Here is a 19,354-nt window from a genome sequence, read left to right on the forward strand (position 1 = left end):
GGTTTTATTCATAGAACATATTATAATCACAGTTTCCCCTCCCACTCCTTCCAGGTTAATCCCTACCTACCCACCCTTCCAAATCCATGGCTTCATTATTTTCATCTTTAGAAATAAACAGACAAATGAAAGTAACAAATAACCGACGTCAGAAAGAAAAGGCACAAGAAGCATACACAAATACACATGCACACACACGTGCGTGCACACACACACACACACACACACACACCAAAACCATACAAAAAAAATCCCAAACCAAAAAAACTACAACCTCAAAACACAATCAAAGAACAAATAAGAGATAAGAGACTAAGGCAATGTGAATTAAAAATAATCTACAAAAATACCACTGAGTTCATTTTGTAGTAGCCATCTACATATGGTCATGGAGCCTACACTTAAGTGTGGTTTATTTACCCAGTGAGATGCCACAGGATGAAACTAAGTTTTCTTTTGTAATCACTTGTCTTTTTGAGATAACTTCTTGGTTATAAATGTTCCCAGTTCCTCTCTCAGCTCTGGCACCAAGTCTGACTGGAGCCTACACAGACCCAGTATTTCAACTGTTAAGATTTTTTTCCAAGAGCAAGCAAGATGGCTTGGTTATCAAGTCTGTATACCTGAATTAAATCCCTGAAACCTTCATGGTAGGAGAGAACCAACTCATACAAGTTGTCTTCTGACCTCAAATGACCCCCGATACAAACAATAAGTAAATTTAAAGAGAGTTTAACACAATCCAAATGGTATTCTTCATGAAGTGTATCTTGGCTTTTATTCATGAAAACTGTTTCAACCTGCTTTCCATGTTGTAATCTCAAATATGCCTCTCCATTCTTGGCTAGATGCAGCAGTCAGAAATTGAAAAGAACTGCTTCCCAGTATAATAAGGAAGATTTTAAAGGGTTTGAGATATAGTTCAAAAGCAGAATTTGCCTACCATAAGTGAGGCTTTAGGTTCTATCTCCCTGGAAAAAAAATGAACTGTTTTCTTTATCTTAGGCAAGACAAAAAGGAAACCTCGGCTCCTTCTGAAGCAGAACTAGATACAACACTTGCTTCCGCTCCAGTACTTCCAGATGCTTCCGCTTCGCTATCGCCCGTGCACGGACAGCCTGTACACTGAAAGCACCTGGCCCTGTTTAGTCTTCTGTTTCCAATTCAATCAGATATGGCTCCAAACGTATCTCGACTGCATTCCTTCAATAAACATATTTTACTTTTTCTTATCCTCGTGTGTTATAATTCATAGAATTCATCAAGGTCGGAGAAATCTTACACGTACTTATATTGAGACTATCTTCATGCTCTGAGTGATTTATACATACTCAACTCCCTGGTAAATAACATACGAACTTGGCAGAACTTCTTCTATGGTATGGCTCTGAATTATCGGCTACCCTTACCTCACACGTAATTATCGAACTTATTGCCCACACTGGGAAATACCTTTTCAAAGTAAATGGTGTACTATTGGCAGGGTAAATAGGACCATATCATCATGTAGCGCTCTTATGACTATTCCAAATCCAGGATAGCTTCTCACGTACAAGTTTTGCCTTTTCCTTTTCCTTTCCTGGATATTTAAATGCTGTATTACTACAGTCAAGGAGGCAATTTCCATCTATTGTTCTCACCACATCACCACATGTACTTTGATTTTGCTTTTTTTTTTCCCATGAGACTCACTTCATTTCTCTAAAGGGCACACTATTTTCTTCCCTTTAGCATCTCAAGCCTCACAATTTCTATTATTCACTCAGCACTGCATAATGTACCTGTGTGCTTCATTGTTCACCACTCTTGATGCTAAGAAACCAGATAGCAGCTTCTTAATCGTGACTTCATATTCTTACAACCAAGTAACAGAGCAAAAGTGCACGCACATGCAAAATATTTAACAATTATTTGTGGCTGATTGTAGTCACCAGTTGTCAGTTAACATGATTAAAAGTCCTTTGTCAATACATGTATCTATAAGATTTGCTAAAGTATAGCAAACATTAAAGCATCCTAATATGAGAGTGCATTTTTATATTGCTTTAGAAGATTGCTGAGATCTTCATTTATTTCCAAATGCATACAATTATTGTATCACACAGGTTAAGCAATTAATCACACAAATTGAAACTTCCCACTACCCATCTTTCATCATTCTATGAAACTGATAATCTTGAACAATTTTTCATTTTCATTTTGCTTTTACAGACAGAATAATTATGTATCTGATGCTACCTATTAGCGATGAATGGATGAGGTAGGTCATAGGAGGAACTGACATATACTGCTCTCTTGTATTTCCCTTATAGATTTTCTTTTCTTAGTCATTGTTCATTTTCTATTGGTTTGGTTTGGTTTTTGAAGCAAGATCTTATTATGTAGCTCTGGGTGGCCTAGAACTCACTATATAATCCAGGCTGGCTTGGAACTTATTGAGATCTGCCTCACTTTGTTACTTGATGCGTGCTTGGGCCTATAGGGAAAAAAAGGAATGTGTGTTTCTAACAAGAAGTTGTGAATAGGCAAGTGATCTCTGAGTTCTGGACCACATGAGGCTACATGAGGCCCCAGTCAATCTATGAGAGGGGTGTTCTGGAAAAGAGACAAACCTGGGCAGAAGGAGTGTACCCCAGAGGAACTGCTACTCTATGTTTTTTTTTTGTCTTCAGGTTCCTTTTAACAATGTAAGAATATTACCAACTGTGATTGCTTTTAATAACTGCTAAATATTTGAGACTTGTCCAAAAAGCATAATTAGATTTTCAGATAAAAGTTAAGCATAATTATGAAAATTCTGCCATTTTAGCCAGACCTAGTGGCACATCTGTGGAATCCCATACATTTGATAAGAAGAGGCATAAGAATATTTCCCTAGCACATTTGTTTCTGTTTCTCATGTCTAGGATTTTTCTTGTTCTATGTTGGGTATCCTGTACGTAGGCATATGGGTAAATATCCTTTATCCTCTTGGTTCTGTCTGTTGAGTCTTAAAATTCAAATATATTCTAAACTACTCCTGTGAATTTTCTCCTTTGGAATCAGTTACTTTTTTCCGTTCTTGTTGCAGTCCTGCATAATTGTACTATTGGTTTTCTTCAATCTCAGTAAGCCATGATTAATAATGTATAATTATGATTGACAGGCCAGGCTAATTGAGAAAGATTACCAGTAGAGGTCTTTTTCTCTGCTTAGAATGTACAGATATGTACTTGTGACTTGACTGCTTTTCTTGACTGGATGGACTGTGGTGGTTTATATATGTTTGTCCCAGGGAGTAGCACTATTAGGAGGTGGACCCTTGTTCAAGTAGGTATGTTACTGTGCGCATAGGCTTGGAGACTTTGATCCTAACTGCCTGGAACCCAGTCTTCTGCTGGCTGCCTTCAGAACAAGAGGTAGAACTCTCAGCTCCTCCAGCCCCACATCTCTTGACGCTGCCATGCTCCTGCTTTGATGATAATGGACTGAACCTATGCTCCTGTAAGCCAGCCCCAATTAAGTGTTATCCTTATATGAGTTGCCTTGGACATGGTTTCTGTTCACAGCAGTAAAACCCTAAGACACTGACTGATTTATTTTTGAAAGGTAAAGACACGAGCAAGCAAAAACTAGGTGCTTATGACAGAAGGAATACATTCCAGTCATTGCAAAATGTATCAATTCTAGAGAATTTATGCTTTTAAAATCATACCCGATCTATGTCTGATATGAAAGCACTATACACTTTTCTCTTTACTCTTTCTCTGACTGCCCTTTAACCACAGAAAATAACCTCTGCCAAAAAATGCTTTATTCTTCAAAAGTATATATTTTTAATAGTCCCTCCTCTTACATTGACATTGGAATAGAAAGCATAAACTAGGGTAGGGGGTCACTATTCAGAACTGAATGGCTTTGCACATTTATCTAAGGGTAACTATACCATCTTCAAATTGTTGGCTGATTTTTCACTGCAAAACAGTGTAGAACTTCCGTGATGATAATTTTGATTTATATAAGGTCCAGAAAGAGAGACCGGATTTTTTTTAAATTTTTCATTCATTCATTTAAATATTTGCATACATTTGATTTACATATATTTTACATTTGTGGAATTTATATTAATATTTGATTAAATACTTTTTTACAATTTAAAGGTAAGTGGTATTAATCTGTATGATGTACCACTTACATATGTTTTAATTTCTCTACATAAAATTGTATTATGTTTTTAGCTCAAAGGAACTATTTGCACGTCATCTGCTCTTTGTGGTATTGGGTATGATTCCATAAAACACAAGAGTCATGGAAAAGACAACTCGAATTTACAATAAGTAAATTCATTACTATATTCCCTATTATTAAGGAATTGGCATCATTAACACTTTATCAGTAGAAATAAAAAATGTCTTTTAAAATGGCAAATGTCTAGATATTTTGAAAGAAAGCCATAGTCTCTATAGTCTGAAAAATAATATTAATTAAATCTAGCTTTGGCTCATATCAATAACTGTGATTTTCATTTTCCCAGCTAAGTCTGTGATGGCCTAGCTCATGAAGACACTAATTTGGGCACTGTTAAATGGGCACAGTTTAGCTTAAAAAAATCTGAGAAAGTACCATAGCCCTATAAAATCCAAATGTTTATAATAAATAGATCTAGTGCCATAGATTACCACAGAGTCTCAATCATGACACTGTAGAACCTAAACTGATTTGTTGAACAAGTATCCCTTTTGTGATGTCAAATAAGGTAAGAATCTCCAAGAGAATTACACCAAATATGTACATAAAGCCGCAGTATGTATACCACCATAAGCAATCAAATGAAAAACTCAGACAAGGCAGAATCAAGTTCCTGCCTAGGCATGGGCCTATGTGTTTCTAAGAAATTCATTTTTTTTCTTTTCTCTTCTCAATGTTCACACACATATCATTTTATTTACCTGGAAAAGCAAGATCAAATAAATAGTTCCTTTTACTTTTCTGCTGTCATTTGTTCTCTCTTCTTCTAGAGTGAGCTTTATACATCTTGCTGTAATTGATATTATCTAGGAAAAAAGACCTACCACTCTACCCGAAAAAGTGCTATGAGATATCACTAAATCCTCCCCAAAGGGAACCAGTTCAAATGGGTACAAGTGGCATAAAACACTAACTTAAAATTGAATAGCTTACAGTTCATCAGTAGACAGAAGAGCTTACAGGTGTAGACATGCAGAGCAGATATTATTCATTATGTCTGCTCTCTTCTCTCTAAAAGATACATGCATCATTAAGGACCTCTGGTCAGAGCTGTCTTTCCTGCATCTTTCTCCATGGACATCCAGGATTTGCAGACACTGCTAATCCAGATTCTGTAAGCTCTTCATTCATGTGGACTATTCTGTAGAGCAGGTACTATGACTAGTCAGAGACATCTCTCTTACAACCCCTCTGAAAGTTGTCCACATTTCCAATTGCAGCATAAACACCTTGGCAACTGCTTTCTGAGAACACTGAGCTTTCCTCCACAGTTTTCTGCCAAATATTTGAGGCCAGTTATACTTTGGCTCTGGAACATCTCCTTCTGCCTGACACAGATTGATGTCTCTCTCATATCCCTCTTTCACTGATGAATTTATGTAACCATCCTCAGAAGTATATGTTTGATAAAACACCTTTGGTTTAGGTATAAATGGCTAAAGAAAGAGATTGTCTGCTTAAACAGAATAAAGTCCTTGACTCCCATTTATTTTAATACATTAGTCATTAAACAAATATTTCAAGACTGTTTCAGACTTGTCGTTATGCTATGTATTTAGAATACAATGGTGAAGAAAACCAAATAAGTTCCAATCTCTATCTCCATGGATGACACCTTAATGATGCTGAGGCCCAGCACTGATGCATTTCTTACTGTGCACTAAGTGCTCTTCATGACTCACAGTGGCATAACTCTATAAAACTAGGAGAAGGTATGTGTCAGTTAAAAAATAATGAAACAAAAAACATGTTGTCTTTTGTAAAGTCAACCATCACCCCATCCTTTCCTAGAATATATAAATTTAAATGGACTCTGGGTTAAGATTAAGAATGAACAAAGATGGAAAGCCATTGTTTTGTATAGCTCTAAAGTTTACATTGTAGTATTGGTGGACTTTACTCCTGTCGGTGGGAGTATGACGTCTTGCTTATGTTTTCTTAGCTCACTTGGCATATCCAGAAATTAATTCACGGTATTGATTCTCCAGCGTGTGCACACTCTTTTACTCATGGCAGCCATGTTTTCTTACCCACCACAGTCATCTTACTCTGCACAGTGAGATAGATACATGGAAATTATAAGGAAGAGACAAAATGCCCAACATAGCAAGTGCTTCTCCTTTGCTTGTAAAATTTAAATAGTAAGAAGTACAACTATTCTCATCCTTTCTAATCTTTTTGCTTAAATATGTAATAGCCCTACTTCAAGTATAAATGAAAGTTGTGGAAGCCCAACTTCAACATTCAGGATAAACAGAGGAAGGTAGCAAGATGTGGCCTTGGGCAATTGGAGTAGGTGTTAGCAACAACTGATGCCCCTACCCTACCCCACCTCCACGAGAACTGCATGTGTTTTACAGGGTCAGCATTGGTAGTGCTTACAGAAACAAAACTTATTCATCTAGGGTGGTACTCTCTGTGACTAACAAGGCACTGTGAACACTTTTAGCTCTTTGGGGCTGGTAAGAAAAAAAGGAAAAAAGAAGAAAATTCATGCAGTCACACACATTAACTTGGGAGGTGAAGCAAAGCAGGTTATAACAAGGAAGGTCCAACAATCAATTCCCATCAATTTCACACATACATACATACATACATACATACATACATACATACATACAAACAGACATACAGACAGACAGACATATAGACATATATAGATACGTATTTTATGGATAGACCAAATAGTTTTATATGTCTATGGCCTTGTTTTATCATGGTGCACACCTGTGACCTCATCCTTGGACCTGACCTAGAATGAATGTTTTTCTTTGGTCATAAATCTGTAGCAAGCCTATTTCTCTTTCTAGTGCAATCCACATGTTTGTAGTACATGAAAGCTCATGGTACTCCTTTTCATGCAGACTTTAATTACCATTCTATGTGCAAGGGACAGATTTTATTCTTGATTCTAACTTTATTTATATTTCTCTCAAAACAACTAAAGCCATCTCTTTACACTTTCTATCAATTAATCTAATTTCTAAAATTATTTGCATCAAACAAGGAATTCTATAAAGTCATTAATTAATCTAAACAGGAAATTAGGAATTAGGAAAGTTCATCTTAATGTTGATTGCCCAATCAATGAATATTCAGGAATCAATCATAACAGACTTTAGGCAGAAAGGGTCTTTCTTCGTCAATCATGCTATGTCAGATATATGAGAAATATGTCTATGACAAACATGAGAAGGCACATCAGCAACAAAAAGCAAACCTCTGGGGCCATGCCTTTCCATGGTTCACACTTCATGGTCATGCAAAATAGTGGGCCACCTCCAGGAAGCTTATTCACTGCAGTTCCTTTTGCATGGCACCCTCCAAAAAGTAACAAATTCTTTTTGTGGAATACATGTGGCCAATCATTTGAGAAGAAAAAGAAAAGAAAAGAAAAAAAGAAGAAAAAAATCTAACAAAAGGTGTAATGATTTCACAGGAAGAGGTATATAAATGTCTCAAATCACTCACTAAATGAATAAATCCTAAGCAAGTATTTATATTATTATATTGTCATTACTGTATAAGATACAATATCCACTCATTTAATAGGCAATTACTGAGAATATAATATATGAAAGATTCTTTCTAGAAATGAATTTATTCAGATATATATCAACTTGAAGCAAGTTGGAGAACAAGTTTATATAGGATGTCATTTAAAGATGAAAAACAAATGAGACGAATTTCTAGATGGCAGGGATGAAGATGATTCTAGGTCATTAACTTGAGTTATAAAGTATATGCTATACATGGCTAGGGTAGAAAAGCTGGTTCAGGTGTATCAATTTCATATTTAGGACATTTTGTTTGGCAGTTGTGGGGGTTTGTTTGTTCATTTTTTTTTTTTTTACCAAATGTGCTAGATACTTTTATGTCTACTTGATACAAGGTAAAGTCAGCTGAGAGGAAGAACCCTCAATTAAGAAAATGCCTCCTTGGCAAATTTAGAACAGAGGCAGAAGGAACACCCATTCAGAGCCTGGCCCACATGTGGCCCATACTTATACAGCCACCCAATTAGATAAGATGGATGAAGCAAAGAAGTGCAGGCCGACAGGGACCGGATGTAGAACTCTCCTGAGAGACACAGCCAGAATACAGCAAATACATAGGCGAATGCCAGCAGCAATCCACTGAACTGACAACGGGACCCCCGTTGAAGGAATCAGAGAAAGAACTGGAAGAGCTTGAAGGGGCTTGAGACCCCATATGAACAACAATGCCAACCAACCAGAGCTTCCAGGGACTAAGCCACTACCTAAAGACTATACATGGACTGACCCTGGACTCTGACCTCATAGGTAGCAATGAATATCCTAGTAAGAGCACCAGTGGAAGGGGAAGCCCTGGGTCCTGCTAAGACTGAACCCCCAGTGAACGTGATTGTTGTGGGGAGGGTGGTAATGGGGGGAGGATGGGGAGGGGGACACCCATATAGAAGGGGAGGAGGAGGGGTTAGGGAGATGTTGGCCCGGAAACCGGGAAAGGGAATAACAATCGAAATGTAAATAAGAAATACTCAAGTTAATAAAGATAAGGGAAAAAAAGAAAAAAAAGAAAGAAAGAAAATGCCTCCTTAAGATTAGGCTGCAGGCAAACCTGTAGAACATTTTTTAAATTATTGATTGCTAATGGAGGGCCATGCCCATTATAGGTAGTGCCATCTTGAGTTGATAGTCCTGGATTCTATAAGAAAGCAGGTAAAACAAGCCACCATGGGAACCAAACCAGTAAGCAATACTCCTCCATGACTTCTACATCAGTTCTACCATAAGTTCTTGCTTTGTTTGGGTTCCTGTCCTGAATTCCTCTGGTGATGAACAGCAATATGGAAGTGTAAACTGAATAAACTGAATAAACCCTTTCCTTCCAACCTGCTTTTGTTCATAGAGCTTCACCATAGCAATAGAAATCCTAAGATACTACCTTTCAGCTTCATGGTTTTTTTTAATTCTAACATTGCTTTCTTTGGTTTTTTGATCTAATATTGTAGTTGAAACACTGTACTCCTTGATGTCCGGCAGGGTCATAACCATTGTCTGGTTATCTGAGGTTTATGAGCCCAATTAGGAAAGATAAAAGGTCTTTAAGAGATTTCTGCCACCTTATCAGCTTCTAACTACCACTAATGATTGATTTTTTTCCCTGACTACAAGTTAATGATTGTAAATACATGTTTTGCTTTTTGGAACAATTATGTGAGTTTGTATATACCTATGGGATGCCTCAGTAATTCCATATTTCCTTTATACTGCTTCTATCTTTAAAAAGGGAAAGAAAAGTTTGTCCAATATTTAGCAGAATTCAGAAATACAAGCAAATTATATAATTACAGATGTAAAGAAAGGAAACAGAAACAGATGGAAAAGTTAAATGCTATTTGCCACTGAAAGCAGGCATGACACATTTCAAAGAGGTTTCAATCTTTATGGTTCTTCTCTAAATGCTCTTTGTATAACTGAGAAGATGATTATATAGAAATTATTGAGAAACATCTATACAGATCACTCACCTATCTTTACTTCTTTTTCTTTTTTCTTGTAATTTCAGAGTCAGTGGTTCAACAACTTTCCTACCATAGACACTACCCTCAGACACTATGATAGACTGGGAGAAAACTGTTCCTCCTGCTGTTTTCTTGGTTACAAATTTGGTATTACTACTGCATAGTTATAGGATGCATAGTTATTTGCTTTCTCATCTCAAACATGACCACTCACCATCTCCCTTGCCCTTGAGTCTGGCATCTTGCTGGCTTGGCAGGCATCAAGAACGCATGGGCTGAAAGCCAAACTTATCCTTACAAGGACACCCGGAGAGGCAGACTGACATGGGTTCAATAGTTAGCACAATGCCAGACATGATACTCAATAAGGATCTGCTGAATTAATGGATGTGTGTGTTGCCTGGCTATAGTAAATGCTTCAAGTTGATAACCTGGGCTAATTGGGTGAGCATTATAAATGAAAATGAAGGAGTGATTAGCTTTTCCTCCTGCCAAGTCAATAAACCTGTTTAAAGACTTCTTTCAGAGATAGAATGTTTAGTTCATTTTTAATATTCATGCCAATAGCTTTAACAATGTTAAAAACACTCTCATGCATTTTATCTATTATCGTGAATAACAAAAGATACTTTGAAAGAAAAGCAGACAGTAAATTTTAAGGTAACTTTTTAGGATAGCACATAATTCTATTATATAAAGTACCTTAGTGGCAAACACTGTTTATGATCCAATAGCTCTTGCTGCAGTGACAGTCTAAATTCTACAACCCAGAGACTAAATGAAACATCTATATAACGTTTTGAAAATCCCAACGGTTATTACTTATTATCAAGTACTCCAGACTGCCTCACATTTCATCACATCATAAATACAAAATAAATTCCAGTTAGCATATTTTGTATTTGTTTTACAATTTGTTATTAAAACTTACTTTTAGTCCACAAAGTTAAGAAGAAAAGAAGACCAACAGAAATTGGCTAACCACATTCAGCCATGTCTCTAAAGGCATGGATATGTCCATACTCATAAAAGTAAATATAACTCGAGATTTTCAAATAGATATACACCTCTCAGGTGTTCAGCACCACAGCAGGCAGCCTTTATTCCCTGGTATTTCTATCTTCATTTCTCCCCAAATCTTTATCTATTTGTGCTCTTTAGGAGACAGTTACAAGCCCTGAGCCTTACTGTTGGGGGAGAAAATGTTTTATTTTTAAAACTTATTCTTTAAGAATGTTATGTATGTATACAATGAACTATGATAATATCTATGATGTCATTTCTCCCTCCTATTCTTCCCTAAGTTCCCTCACTCAATAAATGTCTTTACCAATTTGTATCCTTTTCTTTTTGAACCTAGAAACAAACAGCAGTAAGTCATTTCATGCTGTCCATAGGTAAATGGATGTGGGAGTTTCCCACTGAAGCATGGGCAGACTATATCAGTACCATAATCCCCCCTCCCCCAATGGCTTCTCCTTCCCTAGCAGCCATCAACTGACAATAAATAGCTCCTCAGTTATGGCAGTACATGATGAGCTCCTCTCTGAGAGAGAACACTTTAATAACTTTAAAATCCCACAAAGAACTCAAATTTGAAATACTTTATATTGTTAAGTACCTTGATAGAGGATGGCGATTTTATTTATTTTATGATTGAAGCACAGAATTCTCAAAGAGAAAGAAAGGAAGGAAGGAAGGAAGGAAGAAAGAAAGAATAGGAAAAAAGGAAAAGAAGAAAAGAAAAGAAAATTTCCAAATATATTCACAATTGCATTTAACCTTCCCATCAGTACAAGACATAGCATGAAAAATTATAATTCTACTGTTTAAAATGTAAAAGAGGAAGAATAACAAGTTAGACTGGACAGAAAATCTCGGGTTTCAGATTCGTATTGTTCTCCAGAAGCAAAATAGACATATTGTGATGGCCTTTTGTAGCTAATATAATAGACAAGAAACGATTTCAACATCAAAGGAATATAACAGCTGCTTACATAGTTGTTCCTAGTAATGTGTATATTTGGACAATTTCAAGTTCTGAAGATACATTATTTCCTAGACTGAACCAACAAATCAAATTAAACACTGGACTTTGAGATAGTTATTTTCCAGCTTATACATTCTTTCCCTAGTTATATCTATAAGTTTAATTCTAATATATTTCTATCTTTCTATGCTGAAATACATCTGTTCATTACTTAAAGTCCACCCATAACTGTCCTACTACTAACTTCCCTCATCATGCTTGATCCCACAAATGTCTTGTGGACTCCACAAAGCCAGGCCATCAGAATAGTGCTGGAGTTTACCAATCCATAGAAGTTCATGCCAATCATCAGAATTTTCTAAAGTTCTCTTTTTCCCTTCCAAACATAACTGAAGACCACACTGATCCGGTGAGGACGTGGTGGTCGACCTAGTAAGCTCACTGTCCCACATGGAGGACTTTCCAATCTGACTGGGTTGAGGTTTTAAGTTATACAGAACCTCATCTGGATCTTTATGGCCCCAGGATTATAATTTCCCATGATAGTTGTTTTTCTAATGAGGGAAGGTAGGCAGATGTTTAAGTCCTCTCTTTGAGAGATCCATCTTAAATACACATTAAGGCTGAAGGACTATTCCTATAGAAATATAACATCACCTTATGTGCTACAAGCTCCTCCAACCCACCTCCCAATCTGGGAGCTCAGAGTTCTTAGTTCTCAGTTTTCTCGTATGCAGAACTGAATGTATATATACATCAGCAAATCCCACATCTCATGTGAAGACTTCCTCTATTATCAGCATTTTATATGTGAAAAATGTGAACTGGATATTATTGACAAAGGAAGTTACTTCAGAGGGTCCATTGATCGCCTACAAATATAAACAACCTTTTATAATTGCCCATGGCTATCTTAATTATACATCATAATCATATGTCAATGTAAAATTAATAAGAACTGTGCCTGGGAAGATGTGGTAAGTGGTTTTGAGTGTATTAACACGTTTCAGCGTGCTTTGGGTTTGACTGCGTTACCGTAAATTCTGCATCCATGTTTGGAATCATAATTGTCAATGAATGGCTCTTTCCCAGAGTTTCCACAGAACAGAAAAGATGTCATTTGCTCTGCAGTGGGATCTCTCCGGGACAGCTCACCCCTGTGAGCCCATCTGCCCTATCTGCCTCTGTCTTTTAATTAACATTTGGAAAACAGCAGTGACATTGTAGAAAACAGGACTGGGGAAAGGGACCTAGAAAATGATGTGAAATGTGTCAGCTGTCAACCTTGCCAAAGAGGATGCAATAGTGCTACCCCGCTTGGAGGTGCGGGGTGGGGGGGGTCATTTATAGACCATACATACTCAATACTCAATGCGACTCTCTCTCTCTCTCTCTCTCTCTCTCTCTCTCTCTCTCTCACACACACACACACACACACACACACACACACACACACACAAAATCAAATTTTAACGTACTGGGATAGTTTGAAAGATTGGAAATAAACTATTAGCAGTTAATAAGATAATTCTCAAATAAGAAGTTAATTTGAAATAAATCCAGGGAAAATTGTCAAACAGGTTTCCTGCTACTTACCTTTTCTGCTGACTGGGCTGTACCAAAAAAGATGGGGATGAAAGCTAACCAAATGATGCACGTGGTGTACATGGTAAAGCCAATAGGTTTGGCTTCATTGAACGTCTCTGGGACCCCTCTGGTTTTAATGGCATAAACAGTACAGGTGACCATCAGGAGGATACTGTATCCCAGGGAACAAATGAGTGACAGATCCGAAATATCACACTTGAGCACTCCCCTGGCGTTCTCAGGATCCAGCGTTCGCTGTTCGCCATAGTCAATGATGGTGTGGGGGGGATCCACGACAAACCACACAAACACTCCGAGGAGCTGGACAGAGATGAGGCTGAAGGTGATCACCAGTTGGGATGCTGGGCTGATAAACTTAGGTGCTGTGACAGATTTCTTCCCTTGCTCGAATATTCGGTGGATACGGTTTGTTTTGGTCAAAAGTGCTGCATAGCTGAAACACATACCAAGTCCCAAGAAGATCCGTCGGAAGGAGCAGATGATCGTGTCAGGTGCGGCAATCATCAAAAAGGTGATGGAGTAACAGAGAAAAATCCCCGTTAGGAGCACGTAACTAAGTTCCCGCCCAGAAGCTCTCACGATGGGCGTGTCATTATAGCGGACAAAGGTCACAATCACAAAGGTGGTAGCAATGATTCCCAATATTGCTATGAACACAGGTACCACAGCCCAGGGCGAATGCCACTCCAACTTGATGATGGGGATCCTCTGGCAGCCTGTGCGGTTGATGTTTGGTCTCTGATCCAAAGGGCAAAGTTCACAGGACAGTTCATCCACCTGGTAGTTATAACCCTCACAACGTTCACAGTGCCAGCAGCAAGGGACCCCTTTCACGGTTTTCTTCCTCTCCCCGGGCTTGCACGGCAGGCTGCAGACAGATGCTGGGTGCGTGTGCTCTCTATTAGCCCACTGCATATCTTCCACCTGTGGGCATAGAAAAATTAATGAGCCTTCCATTTTTCCCCATTTATAATATCCTAATCCTGGCCACAGGTTTGTAATAAATCACTGAATGTTGACGGTACAACTACAGTTTACCATAATAAGAGTCCCGTTTTTTTCCCTGACATTGACTTTATAAAAATGGTAAATGATTGGGTCCAATCAATCACTTGGATCATCAACTAGCTGGTATCATTACTTGCCACTTACCTCTTCAGGGTTGACCACTATAATATTAAAGAAAGATTTATTGGCCCAAACAGTTTTAATATGAAAGCTTTAAAAATTAAATAAGAGGGATAAAGACAAAACGAAACAAAAATATTCCCATAAATATATTTTAAATCTAGTCACAAATAGAAATATTGAAATATTTCAAATACTAGATTAAGACATTAATAAGTATATCAACAATGATTCCTGTCTTTCTAAAATGGTTAGGGAAACTCAGAGGCTGCCATGTTGATCTTGAAAGAAAATGACAGGAGTTAATCTCTGACTTCTCCTTTGCTCATGCATATAGCAATATTTGCATGCTAACCATGCACTGAAATATATATGTTGGAAAAAGGAATTAAAAATGTTTACTACTGAATGTTTGCAATCATAAAGGTGGCAAAAAGCAATGAAATTACTTCCAAATGAGGATATGAAGTGGGACTAGGAAAGGCATCACACAGAGACGTGAAAAACGAGAGGACAAAGGAGAGACTGGTGGGATCTGGAAGCCTTGAAGGAGCACATAGATAAACACAAAATTTAATTCACCAAGGCCAACTTCATTGACAGTCTACAAAAAGAATACTATACCCTATAGTCATCATCTTCTCAGATGGCCCCCATACCCTCTCCTTCTTAAATCTGTGCACTCACGTGCCTCATTCTCACTCTGAAAAGAGTGACCTATTTAAACAACGCTCTGTTCAAGGGATGAGAGTCATGGCTCCTTGAAGCTCAGCCATAAAAGTTGCCCTCAGCCTCTGCTTTGCCTTCACTTGGCATCACGCATCCTCAGGGAAGCACCAGCACTGGCTCCTGAAAGTTCTCAAGCTGCTCGAGGTAAAGTTTGCAGGTCTTCAGCAGCTACGTGAAACAGTTTGCCATGTTCTAGAAAGAAACTGCTTGGCTTCAGTCAAGCCCTCAGATTACTCCAGCTCTTGCTTACATCTTAACTTGTGGAAATCACTAAACTTCAACAGCCCAGTTGAACTCTCCCTGAATTTGCTGGTATAAAAGTTATGTAAGGTAATAAGCCCTTGTTGTATCTATCATGTTGGCTATATATATTACATATATATATGTTTGTGTATACAATATGTGTTGAACACATAATATAGCATACACATGTATAGAATACATAATGTAGCACACATATATAATGTGTGTTGAATGTATTTCCCCCATCACTCACTCTTGCTCCTCTCCCTCTCATCCTCTTCTTTCCAACTGTTGCATTTTCTGCTTTCAAAGCTTTTGTTTGTTTAGGAAATCTCGTAAGTTTAGTTATAATTACTTTGTTATAAGGCTATGAATTTTGGAGTTATTTTTACACAGCAATAAAAAACTAATGCAGCTCAAATTAAATTTGCCCAGTCTGTGGCCACCATAACTCTAGCCTCAGTCTAGTAATTCATAGGGAGGGTAAACCCAATAACAGCAGTCCTGTATCTTAATGTCACCAAGCAAGCAATTTCAGCCTTGCTCCCCTGTGGCTTTTAATGTTGCCTCCCTTTGAGGGCCAGGTGACTGAGTCTATTATTAGCCAAAATGAATTAGGATAATTTTCCTCATTAAATATTTTTGAACACTTGAGGTCAGGAATTGCAGTCCCTAGTCCCTAAACTTAGCACTTGCTGGGGACACCTGAATGTACTCAGGGTGGAGTAAAGAATTTAAATGTCTTTTGTTCAAACATCCTCTCTTCAGAAAGGTGATGCTTCTTCAAGTGTCACAAGGTCATCCTTAACTATCACAACCATCCCGTCTGCTTCCCATGAAGTAAGACTAACTGTTTCACAGCTCTATTAATTTTCTATTAAGTTTTAATGATGTAAAAGAGATATTTATTTTCTTGGAGGGTTTCAATAAGACAGAAGGATCTTGAATTAAAGACATGTAGTAAGAACCTTCTCAAAAATATTGAAAATTAAATATTTTATTAAGTGACTGAAATACTTAATTTAGACCATCATGGACATTTCAAGGACAATTATTATAACCCTAAATTGCAATATATCTAAGACTTCTAGGGATTTTTCATAATCTAATCCAAAAAATAAATTAAAGCTAATGAAAGAGTATCAGAAACTCGAAACTTTAGTATTAACAGGGGGAGAAATGGTCACCTATCCCTACACGTTTGCTAGTTTAGCTCTCAACACCCTGACTTATTTTAAACGATAAAACGAGTGCTCACAAAACTTTTGGCTGCAATCAGCACTAAAATGTTATTTAGGTTGAAAATAATGTTTTCTAAGGTTCATATGAAATTAACCAATAAAAAATACTTTCTGTAAATGATCAATAAAATTATAAGATTATTGACTATCACAAGGCATAGTGGCTCATAAATACAACCTCAGAACTGGATAATCCGGGACAGACTACCATTGGTATCAAGCCAGCCTGGATAAATGGGGAACCTCAACTAGGCCAACCAGGACTGTAGAGGGAGACTTTGTCACCAAACAAACAACAAACAAACTAGCAATAACAACTGTCCCGAAGAGGCATGACCATTGGCGAAATAGTGGCAGGAGCATCATGAGAATGACCAACCACTTTCTGTTTAGACTTGTGTCCCTTACCATAAGATAAAACCCATTATTGACATCATTGTTGGGCCAAGACCTGTGACTTGATAGGTTATGGGCACTAGTGGAAAATCTACTTAAAGTATTTAGGAAAAGAGATAAAGTGTTTAACCAACTCCTAATGACTTGTTATTTTACTCACAGATTAATGTATCTTTAAACTTTTTGACAAAATGTAGCACATCACCATGGTAAAGGTCCTAAATTATAGCATAGGAAAGAATAGACCTCAACATAATAAACGATAAAGGTTAGACCCATAGCCAACATCATCCCAATTTGGTAAAACTTAAATTAATCCTATTAAAATGAAGAGTAACTAAGAGTTATCTATCATCCCCATCCTTTTTAAAATGTATAGGTTATAAGTTCTTACTAGTTCATTAAAGTTAGAGAAGGAAATTAAAGGATACAAATAAGAAAAGAAGTCAAATGTTTGTTTACAGACATTGCACTATCATACATAAGAGATCCCTGTGTTTCCACCAAAAAACTTCTAGAAATGCACAATATGTTCTGCATTGTCAGGATACAAAAATCATCCTTTCTGTATACCAATAGGAAGCATGTTGAGGAAGCCATCATGAGCACAATTCCATCCATGATAAACTCAAAAATTTATAGGAATAAACTTAAAGAGGGAAAAGTATGTTAAAACATAAAATTTAAATCTCTGAAGAAAGAAAATGAGGTAGGTACTAGAAGAAGAAATTGTGATTTTTTAATATATTTCAAACTTAAACAACCTCTAAAATATAACAAGACTAAACAAAGAGGGCCATGTAGAAATGGTTCAGCATTAGAGAGTGCTTAAAGAGAACCTGAGTTTGGTTGTCAACACACACATGGGAATCATCAAATAACTATAAGTCTAGTTTCACAGATTCTGACTCCCTGTTCTGCCTCTCTGGGCACAGACATACACACACGCAAGACACTAATATACATAAAATAAAACTGAATAATGTTTATTTAAAAGACAATTGAAAATGAGAATGATTCCATTTGTTGTAGCATTAAAATTAAAATGCTTTGAAATAACCCTAAAGCAGTATGAGATTTTATTCATTAAAACTATAGAGCTTTATTAAAAATAAAACTAAATCCATTTGAAGAAGTCCGATCATCCTAAAAATTATTATCTACTATTACTAAGACAATAATACCTCAAATTTATCTACAGATTAAAAAGAATGTCTATCAAAATCTCGGGTGAATTCATTTCATAAATTGATCAGTGAGTCCAAAATTTAATTTTAAGGGATCCAGGGAAAGCAAAAAGAATTTGAAAATGGCAAAGCTGGCATCTACACTGATGTTTTAAAAATATTTATTTTTATGCATTTTAGTGGTGTATGTGTATGTGTACCATGTGCATGTCTGGTGCAAGCAGATGCCCTGCACCTCTGTAGATGCAAGATGGATCCTCTGTAGATGGAGTTACAGACAATTGGGAGCTGTGGCGTGGGCACTGAGAAGAGACTACAAATTCTCTAGATGGGCAAAAGTTCTCTTAACCACTGAGCCTGCTTTTTATCCCATGTACACTGACTTCAAATTTCATTTCCAAAGAGATATAACAATGGTGTAAAGATAAACAACATAGTAGGAAAGAAAAAATAATTTAGAAATAAATTCATGCATGTATAGCCAATATTTGAAAATGTTCAGACTAATGGGTGATACATTCAAGACAGTGAGACCCTGTACACACTAAGTAAAAAGCTCACCCATATTTGGCTCAGATTTAACTCAGTTTTTCCCATTTGAGTAAGTTCTGTGTGCATATCATCCAAGTAATAATAATGGTGGTATAGACTTGAAATATATTCGGTACAACTAAAATAAATAGTCACAGTAGTCACTTTCTCCAACATCTAATATGTGATCCATCACTAACTTACAGAGCCATGTGTATGTAACCTTGATCTTTGGAGGCATCAAAGTAATGGAAAGTCATTATGTGTCAAACTACCTTAGTACTTATAACATTCTCACATGGAATTCTAATGACATGTAATTATGTACTAATTTGGTTGGTGTTAAGTTATAAAGGGGTATGTTTTAAAACTTGTAGGTTATAACCTGGGAATAATTTAAAAGACTTACTTAATGTACACCTTCTTCTTTGCTAGTGATTATGGTTCAGTAGGTCTGGAAAAGGACACTAAGTCCCTTTTAAAATTCTCCTCAGTTTTAGTGTTTTTGAACAATAATTATGAGCAATACCTTGCCAAACATTCATTTAAATTGCATTTTCATCGG

General features: G+C 36.9%; 1 protein-coding gene across 5 annotated transcripts in view; it reads right to left on the reverse strand.

Moving 5' to 3' along the window:
• Grm8 (glutamate metabotropic receptor 8) overlaps nucleotides 1–19,354 on the reverse strand; it is a 925,705-nt gene that overhangs the window by 86,289 nt on the left and 820,062 nt on the right. For all 5 annotated transcript variants that reach the window (XM_017592855.3, XM_017592857.3, XM_017592856.3 and 2 more), the window contains 1 exon segment: nucleotides 13,323–14,258. In XM_017592855.3, the coding sequence (XP_017448344.1) occupies nucleotides 13,323–14,258 (936 nt within the window).

Source organism: Rattus norvegicus, chromosome 4 (genome assembly GCF_036323735.1).
Source record: "Rattus norvegicus strain BN/NHsdMcwi chromosome 4, GRCr8, whole genome shotgun sequence".
In the NCBI taxonomy this organism is placed as follows: domain Eukaryota; kingdom Metazoa; phylum Chordata; class Mammalia; order Rodentia; family Muridae; genus Rattus; species Rattus norvegicus.